Genomic DNA, 9,757 nt, shown 5'->3' with positions numbered 1-9,757 from the left:
CCACAGTGTACTCCTGCTTAACCTTTCTTTACACGGTCCTTAATAAACAGTATTTCTTAGAGCTCATTAAGAAAAATACTGACTTCCAGCACTGATCTGGTGAGAGCTAATAGCAGCAGTAAGTGCCCTTCAGAAAATGTATTTAAGGGTTAAGCCATTTTTGCTAAACCCACAAACAATCTGAATTTACTTTCTAAATACGAAATACAGCAAGTGAAATCTAGCCACAAATGTAAATTATTTTTCCCTCTGTTTCTGTGTGGAGAGAAGGTGGTGGTGCTCTATTGCACAGACTACTGCAGTCAGCTCCCATACCGTACACAGCCCACTGTGATATGAAATCTGAATTGTATCTCTTTCAACAACAGAAAATGGCATTGCATTAAGCATTACTGTAACAGAGAGTAATGACAATAGTAATAATTCTCAATACCAGCAGGTCATATAGAAACATTTTAGGTTTCTTTTTCTGTTGTTTTTTTTTTTTTTTAGAAAACATTTTTCTCCAATTATTCTTTTGGCTGGAAATACTGTTTTCACCCTTCAAAAGATCCACAAATAATTCAAAATAAAACAAACTGTAAAATACGCAGTGACCATGTACAGCTAAAGAAAACATGTATACCAAAAGAGAGTTAAAACTATTAGCAGGTAATGGTTACTGGAACTTGAAGGCGCATCAGGAATAAGGAACTACAAACTAAGGCCCATCCTGTTGGCCTGAGAAGATGCTGTGCAATTAACATGCATTTGTTTTCCATGCATACTTTCATCTTGCAAAGCACTGTATAAGGCACAAAGGCAGTTTGGGCATTACCCTGTTTTGGTAAGCAAAAGGTAAAGAAGACAGACAGGATATATACCGTTGTGAGGGTTTGCATGGCATCGGCATCCATATGGAATGGAACAGAACAGACAGCAACGATTAAAGTTTAGGTACAGTCTTGAAAACCAGAGGAAGAAATGGTCAGAATGATGTCCGGTGAAAAGTCACTCAAGCATTTACTCTAATTAGTGCTATATAGTTTCACATACAGGATAACAGCTATTGCACATTCAGATTTATCAGGCCAGCCTGGTCTGTCTCACTGCCAATACGTGCATAAGTAACTCCTTGGCAGAGCTCAAACCTCAGTGAGAAAGTCTGCAGCTCTGGCACATTTGGGACCATGAACTGATAAGGACAGAGCATATATCGCTACTGATAGCTTCCTGGTGGGCAAAGTGTGCAAAATAACCCAAATAAAAAAAAAAAAAAGGGTTTTCAAAGAGTTAGCCTTAGTGTTGTGCTGTGCCTTGTAAATGTAAGAGCATGGATTCTGAGAGGTTTTAGATGGCTCAAAAGTCAACAAAGTAACACCTTCATTAGCAGCGTCAAAAAAACAGCTGAGGTTCTGAAAGGCAGATACAAAGCATATAAATATCTAGGGAAAGAGGAAGTTAAACATAGGTTTATTACTTGATGAAAAAGGTTAAAAATGAAATATAACATTTACAAATAGGTAAAAACCAGCACTTCTGGCTTCAGTCAAAAGGTAACTAAATCATGTGAAGAAGTGGAAAGAGGAAGTATTCATGTCAGCAGTAGCTGATTACTTTTACCCTAGGATGGTCCAGCAATCAGCCACGTCAGCACGGACTGCGAGTGTTGCTCTTTGAGAACTCAAAGGGCACAGAAAAAAGTCCAAGAGAGCAGTGGGACATGCGCGAGAAATTTAAAAAGGAGCCTGTCAGTCAACCTAAACCTGGAAAAGGGCTACAGTAATTATTCTAAAGTCCTCCTTGTAAATACATCTGGAAAAGGAACTCAGCAACAGCCAGCCAATGCGGGAACAAACTATGCAGTACTCCACTACCTTCCACTTCCTTCTTCATGAAATCTGGCTTGGTGGCCACAGTTGCACAGGATCTTAAGTCTCCCTGTTGCGGTAAAGGCCTTTGACATTGTCATTATGTGAAGTGCTCAAAGGTGAAACATAGGGCTCCAATCCCTACTGACCCTAAGGAGAATCACAGCAGTCCAAAAATGCTCTCAAAAAGCAATTGCCAAAGGCTTACTGAGAACCTGGGAAGATAACAAAGCAGCATCCTGTAAGGCCCATCAGTGTGTTCACGAACAACTCAGGCTATAAACAGGACATGTGCAAGACTTTCCCATGACAGCATGGGGAACTTTGATGAAAAGAGCATGAGACAGTTCTAGAATACTGGTATCTTGATAAATTTGGCCTGAGATCCACTAGAAACAGATATGCGTCAGGCACTAAATACATAGCCACAAAATGGAGCTGAGTAGTGGCACCAAAATGGATCTGGATGAGGGAGATCTGGGAACTGAATGTGAGTCAAAATGATGCTGCCATTAAAAGGCAAATATAATTCCAGTGTGTATCAACAGTACTAAAGTGCCAGAAGTTAACTGTCCCAGCAACGCTGCACTAGCATTAGCCAGCACACTGGGTCATGTTTTGGACCATCTGCTTTAAGAGCACAAACTGGAGAAGATCCAGAGAAGCGCACAACAATTGCTAGACTTAGAAACCATGAAGAGTGATTCAATTAATTGGGTTTACTGAAATGAGAAGACTAGAAGGAGAACATGATAGCAATGTTCAAATGAGGGCACTATTCACCACATCTGTTGCCAAACAAGAACAGTAAGTAATTGACTGAACTGACACGGATAAACTCTCGCTGTGGTTAACTCCCCAGCTGTATGGTTCAACAGCGGTACATGCTGTTGACAGGGTCACGGGATCCCTTAACATGGAAGCTTTTTAGTTAGAGAAACACTTCCAAGATACAGTCTTGGCAGATTTGACCCAATCTCAGGGCAAAGAGATGGACTAGATAATATTTGGAAATTTCCCTTAGTCCTTACTCCTCTGGAAGATCTCCAGCATCCAGAAACGTTTTGCACATGTGATTTCCTACAAAGAGGGAACACACAAATATATTTGCTGTGCCATCAAAGCGCTGTCTGGACCTTAACTTTATGTGTTTAACGGACAGTATTTTTCAGAGGAAAGCTGTACCATATTTCCTGAAAAAGCTGAGACACTGCTTTAACATATTCCTGACAGGTAACAGGGTTGGGACTACGGATTCCTCTCTCCCCAGAAACCCCAGTGCTAAAAGCCATGTAAGAGAACTGTAGAACATATACCCAACCTCTTGCACCTTTCTTTGAAAGCTAGTAAGATAACAGAACTCCAGTGAGTCTCTATTGTGCCTTATCTAGATAAAAACACAATAGACAATGAACTAAAAGAATCCCAAGTAATTTTCAAAATGGACAGTGAAATTCCACAAACAGAACCTGCCACCTTCCCACTGCCTAGACTAGAGCAACACTGCTGCTGCTGATACAGAACATGGAAAATCACATGCTGAATACCAGTCCAAAGCTGAGTTTTGGGGCTGAATCCAAAGACCACTGCGAAACCTGCAAGGTTCTACATAGGTAAACCAAATGCCCCCAAATTATACCCAGCAGAATGGGCCTGAGTAGACAAAAACACAAGCTGACCTTTGTTTGTGGATTCTGTAGGACTAATTGAGTTTACTGGTCAGACCTTGGGAAAACCGTGATTCCAGTAAAGCCAAATACTTCCTAACTTGTTTCTGTGAAAATGGGAAACAAAACAGACCTCAACTCAAGCCTATCAGTATTCAGTGATTAAAAAAAAAATCCATCCATTAGCTCATCTTACCAAGATGGGAGAAAAGTTCAGTATAGTTTACAGAAATGCTACAAATTCCTTCATTACTGTGTGGTTTGCAAACAGCCTGTGATCACTAGCTTTATTTCAGCTAAAGTGTTTTCAGCTCAACAGCAAATAACCAAAAGGGACAGTCTCCAGGGATGTTTCAAGAGCATTGCATAAAGGCAGCTTATTTCCTTAAGGCTATAAAGCAACCGTCTTCAACTTCTATTCCAGATTTTTCACAGCAAGAAACCAGAAACCCTTAGACAGGTAAAGCACATATACAGAGAGTAGCTTAAGTTCAAGAAACAGATCTCAAAACTGCTCTTGATTACTCAGTAGCCCCATCATAATCACACGTGCCAACTTCTACTGTGGGATCTAAAGTGACACTTTTTTTCAGAACATTTAAGCCCTGCTTAAAATGTGATTTCAGCTGCCACTTGAAGAGATTCCCAGAAGAGACGTGGGCTTCTGAGAATCAAAAGTAACTTTTTAAGATATCCATGACAGCTGCTGCCCATACTGACAACATAAGATCTTTACCTGAATGCTGTCCCTGCACAAAGATGAATCTTTCTCAAGGGACCTTGGGAAATGTCCCATGTCTATTTTTTGCAAAGTTAGATAGCTTCAAGCTCCAGGACTGTCCACAGCCAAGAAATTAATTTTCCAAGTGCAATAATGTTTGTTTTTAAAAGCAGGCAGGAAATATGACATTTTACATTTTAGTTGTTTAATTCTCTTTAATTAGACACATTACAATGCACAACTGTGTCTTTAGCCAGGTAACAGGACACCATCCTTCAGATCAGGAAGATATGATGGAGAAGTCCTAGTCCCTCCCCTGACCTTTCAGGTACAAGGACCATCACAGGTATTCTACATGATGACAACTCCCGCATTTAGTATAGCATTCCCCCTGTAGTTACAAAGCCTTTACAACAATTCAGTCATAGCTTTCATTTATTTCTGTACTTCATATTGCAGCTACTGCAGCTAAGGATGTTACTGAACTGAGGATCACCCTTGCCTTCTAATACATAAACCCCCCCCATCACTTCACAGGGCATTTTCAACTTGAGCATCATAAAGTTTCAAAAACACAGCTCTAACTGAAATAAACCACCCCACTAGTGATGCAGCTCTTCGGTGCTCACTAAGAGACATTGCTTATGAAAAAAAAACAAACCCTTTTTATTTAATGCTACACAATCCAAACTGAAGGAATAGAACATATATTTCACCTCAGGACAAAGCTATAGGGATACATCCCAGATCATTTTCCAGAGTAAAACCAGATTTACCCAATACCAATCAGTGCAAGAAACATGTTTATCCATTTGCACTGAGCATATTTTTAGACAAACTACAGCATCAGAACATTTAAGGATCTCTCCCACACACGGCACAAAGGTCGAGAACAGATTTCTTGCCTTGTGGGAGTCAGTTTGTCAGGATGTACGTATTGGTAACATTAAAGAGAAATAAATGAAGCATTACATTCTGATGTCAGGTGTACAAGTGCAGTAGTGGATTACTCTCAGAGGAGAACAATGTTGTATTTATAAAAGTTAAGCGATATACAGGTTATCCTGGAGTGACTATAATACAGAGAAATTTTATGCCAAATTAAGTATTTACAGAGATACTGTCACAGCAAAGAGGACAGGAAGCTAGTCTCACAGTAGTTCAATAAGGAGCAAATGAGTGGAAGAAGACAAAGGCTTTGACTTTATATAATAAAATACCAAGTGCATTCTTTTAAGTGAATGAGTCTTTTGAGATTATGGTCCTAGATTTTAGGAAGCCATCTGAAGGTCAGATGTAGTCCTGCTGCATATAAAGGGTTACCTGGATTGCCAGAATTTTTACATCCATTGTAACCTCAGTAAATCACAGCAATTCTAGTATTGCTTCCTACTGCAAGATCAAACCTAAAGCTCTTAAATAAGCCCCCTCCAAATGCCAAAGATGGAATTTTGCGTAGAAGACCTACTAGCACAATTCAGATGTTTCTCCACTACTTCTGTGCTGTACACCTGGGATTAGAACTGAACCCAGAACACTTTAAGAGTAATTGTGGTTAGCTGCTCAAACATCCCTGGCCAGAGACATATTATCCAGCTTTTTCATGTCAATGGAACTTTAATAACATCTCATTTCTTAAAGCAGCCATATTATTTCAGTTACTTGGGCTTTTTTCCAACAGGCTTATTTTAAAATGGTTGTGAAGAAAGGTTATTAATGGCTGGCTATTTTGCATATTTCTTGAAGAGTTGCTACTGAAATAACCAGATGCATTTGAGGGGGATCATGTGTGATTAACTGCTCAAAATAGCATTAAAAATCTTTTCAAATAAAAATTTTCAACTAAGAGCAGAGTTTCTTTAGCCAAGTATTTTTCAAGCCAGCATACCTATAGCAATCAATCCTGCCACCTCTCTGCTTCCTCAGCCATCTACCAAATATTACAGGTAACAGGTATAACCAGAGTCTCTCCGGTGCATGACTTCAAGGAACATGATCCCTCACAGTAAAAGAATTCCATTTGAAATGGCTTGCAGTATTAGACTCCAATACACAGGATTAAAAAATGCAGAAGGAAGTCTCAGTACTCTAATGCAGCTTCCAGGGAGTCTGTTGTGCTTTTAGCCAACAACTTGACCACTAGTGACCAGGCCCAAGCAGGCAGCACACTGAACAGTAAATCTGAGCAGCTTCCCTTTTTACTTAAGATTAATTTACTGTAATGTACATTACTTTCAGTGGAATGATACTGCTCATGTTTTGGCAGGATGGGGAAAATTCCACTTTGTCTTTTTTATGATAAGGCAGATAATATAGCAAGTTGAAACAGAACTTCTACAAGGATTTAATCTGTGATACTGTAAAATCAAAGTACTACTTTATTAAATGAGTTATTTTACACAATATGAACATCAATATAATTACAATTGTAAAAAATTTTTTATAACAAGTATGGACTGATTTTTCAGGATTTCCAAATAGGGCACAACTGTACATTTACACAGAATTGTCTTTGCTTGAAGCCCAAGAGGGAACAGCATAAAAATATGAATGTTTCTGTAGCCCCTTCATTTTTGCTGATCAACAGTTTTAGAAAAGCAGCTGCAGGTTTGTTATGTAAGGTCTGACAGTAGAAGAGTCAATAGGTGCCATGATTTCACCTACAAAAAACAAGAATAACTCAGTTAAGCTGAACCGTTACACCACGCTGCTCACCTTTGTGTGAATGAAATACCACAGTACTGCTTTTTACCTCATTTCAGCCTTTTATTATAACCACTTTCAGTTACAGCCCATCAGGTGGCCAGTGGGAAACCTCTTCTACAGTTAACACAGAGGGTTTGTATCTGAATGCAGAAAAATTTGCATTCACTTGCATAGCTTCAGGAACAAAAAGGCTCAATTGTCAGAAATACTCTAAGCAACTATTTCCATTACACGTTTTGCAGCCACAGACAGATTGCATTTATGATGTGTTTTGTTCAAAGCAAAACTGACATTTCAAAGCAAGAACTAAATAATAAAGACTATTCCTACAACTCTAAAGATGACCATTTGAAGTAACATTAATCCCTTTTAAAACAACCTCCACGCACAGTAAAGAGCCACAGCCATTTCACCTAGGTAAGTATTAGCTTGCTTCTCCTGTTTAACAGTTCAGGGGCATAACTTTAGCTTACAGTTAATTTTTGTACTGAAGGAAACAAAACGAGTTTTAAGTCTCAGCTGCTGGTAAAAATATTATGAATAATTTCTAATTCCCAGACAGTCATTTAAAAATGAAGGTAATGACCTGTAGACAACCTTATGCCTGAACATCAGCCAATTCGGGAGGAAGTGGAGTCTTAGGATGCTTGCTTTCAAAGTGCTGTTTGAAGGTCTTGGGATCCGGCATTTGTGTCTGATTAAAGAGAGAAATTTAACTTTATGCACAGTACAAGAGTTAAAAAATACTACAAAACCTGTTCCCCCCTCCCCATTTTGTTTTCTTTTTCCTCAAGCAAACTGTCTCCTCAAAGACACTGCTCTAGTGACAGAAGCACCATTAATGCAGCTACAGCTTAAGAGACTATTTAACCTCAGATTTTCAAAGAGGTGCTTTTAAGCACTAGTATCACACTGCTTTGGCATGTTCATCAACAGTATTATTCTTGCTACAAGTCCCCTGAAGATCTTACACTTCATAAGCTGGTTTGGTGGGAAACCTACCTCCTATCTAAGAGATAAACATTTGTTCTTTTTAGAATCAAATCTTTATGGAAGCTCCTTCTTTTGTTTATCAACAGGCCAAGAGTTAAGGGGCACAGACTGATTCTCTACTTGGCAGAAGCTACCTCAGGCTACTGCAGTTGCAGGCATCAGCTGCCCAAAGTGACTGTTGCCACAGACCGATTTCACAAGAGGAGGAACTGGTTACAAGTACTTAAGTGAGCAGCTTACGCTGGAACCTTATTTAAGACATTCAAAGTGACAAATCTACTCCGAGACCAACCATTTATGTGAAAATGGCAAGTTTACCATTTAGATCCAAAACAACACCATTCAGGAAAACTAGCCAGAAGTATAATCTGATTAGTGCTCACATTTGCGTTCTCTTGTCAAGTCATTTATTCAACTAGAAAATACATTAAAGATTTTGGCACCACCACTCTTCCTCTCTACATGAGCAGGGATTCTAAGACAGGCCAATTCCATCACAAAGATGAGATGTTCCCATTTGGAGATTAAACAGGAAGTGATCTCACACTTTTTACATTTTATACCTCATACTAACAGCACATGCAGACCTCTGCAATTCAAAAGTCAAGATAACCACCCAGAACAGATCTGGTATGTGACCCCTCCCGTTTTCTCCTATCTCAATTATCAGTACAGCTGAGTAATCTTTAAGCAAGTCACATAACATGCAAATGCTTCCAGCAGTGAGCTAGACAGCCACTTGAAAAGTATTTGAGTTTCTGCTATATATTCTTCTAAAAATTCTCTAGGCTGGAAGACAGACCTGCCTACAATATTTGGTTCCTCTTACCCTACAGACAGTGCAGGTATATATCAAGGCAGCCTTGGCTGCAGCCTTCTGATCATGTCCTTGTTTCTTTTTCTGCTCAGCTTGCTTTTTGGCATTTTTCTGCTGCGATTGAATCTTCTGCTGTCCACGAGCCATATCTACAAACAAAAAGACAACATTTAGTCTATAGATGTGAGAAACTACTACTGCTAGCTGACTGAGAAGCTGTAACCATGAGCATAATGCAGTCGTGCTCATCCATGAGGCCTACAACTCCCATAACTCTCATACAACAGACATCTGTTCAAGCTCTTTACTATGTAAAGACTCTGGTTTTAGTATTGTTCTTAAAATACACACCAGAATTAATAGGTCATTTTAAGGTTTGTTCCTCTACAAAGCTTCAAGGTCTACTTTTGAAAAGTATTTTCAACAGTCAGAATAATTGAAGTTTCCTTTACAGTTAACAGAAACTTATTCTCTATTTCCACAAGTACAATAAAATTTAGGGGGTTTTGTTCTTTAAAGTTTAAGACTCAACCTTTATTTCTGGAACTTGAAAGAGGTTCCAAGAAAGGCAAATCAAAGTATTATCCAAGCTGTTATTACTATCTTGTGGTATACATGCTTGTGAGCTGCTTTGGAGTTGGGAATGCCAAGAACAATAGATCACCCTTCTTTCTTCAAGGCTATTTTTACAGGTGGCCACTCTTTTTTATTATTACCCAACTTTACATGCACACACTTCTTAAAAAGAAATAAAGCTGCCCCCATAGGAAGCCATTACTCACACAGGAGCATAAAGGAAGCAAACACTACTGCCATATACCTTTAGAAGGTTCACCAGAAGAAACAAGGCACAAAGAAATCACACTTCAGGGAGCAGCAAACCAGCGTATGCTACCAATGCCACGTTCTGCCTGCCTGCAGCCCACCAGGGCACCCTACTCAGCCTGCAGCCCACCCAGACACCCCACTCAGCCTGCAGCCCACCCACAGAGCAGGCACCAGG

General features: G+C 39.5%; 1 protein-coding gene across 2 annotated transcripts; it reads right to left on the bottom strand.

The window, feature by feature from the left end:
* Nucleotides 1-4,890: 4,890 nt before the first annotated feature.
* Nucleotides 4,891-8,928, bottom strand: ZNF706 (zinc finger protein 706). Of its 2 annotated transcripts, none has more exons than XM_062627283.1 (3): nucleotides 8,767-8,928; nucleotides 7,542-7,638; nucleotides 4,891-6,898 (listed from the first exon to the last, which is right to left on the bottom strand). In XM_062627283.1, the coding sequence occupies exons 1-2, from the start codon at nucleotides 8,899-8,901 to the stop codon at nucleotides 7,543-7,545; spliced, it is 231 nt and encodes a 76-aa protein (XP_062483267.1). In that variant the 5' UTR covers nucleotides 8,902-8,928; the 3' UTR covers nucleotides 4,891-6,898; nucleotide 7,542. The 2 variants fall into 2 exon arrangements, with proteins under 2 accessions (XP_062483267.1, XP_062483266.1); XM_062627282.1 differs by having other exon boundaries at nucleotides 7,531-7,638; nucleotides 8,767-8,926.
* Nucleotides 8,929-9,757: the final 829 nt, after the last annotated feature.

Source organism: Pezoporus occidentalis, unplaced genomic scaffold (genome assembly GCF_034315485.1).
Source record: "Pezoporus occidentalis ecotype Australia unplaced genomic scaffold, CSIRO_AGI_Poc_V1 ctg3, whole genome shotgun sequence".
Lineage (NCBI taxonomy): Eukaryota > Metazoa > Chordata > Aves > Psittaciformes > Psittacidae > Pezoporus > Pezoporus occidentalis.
Note: the sequence above shows the minus strand (reverse complement) of the source record. Positions and strands in the feature narration are given on the sequence as shown.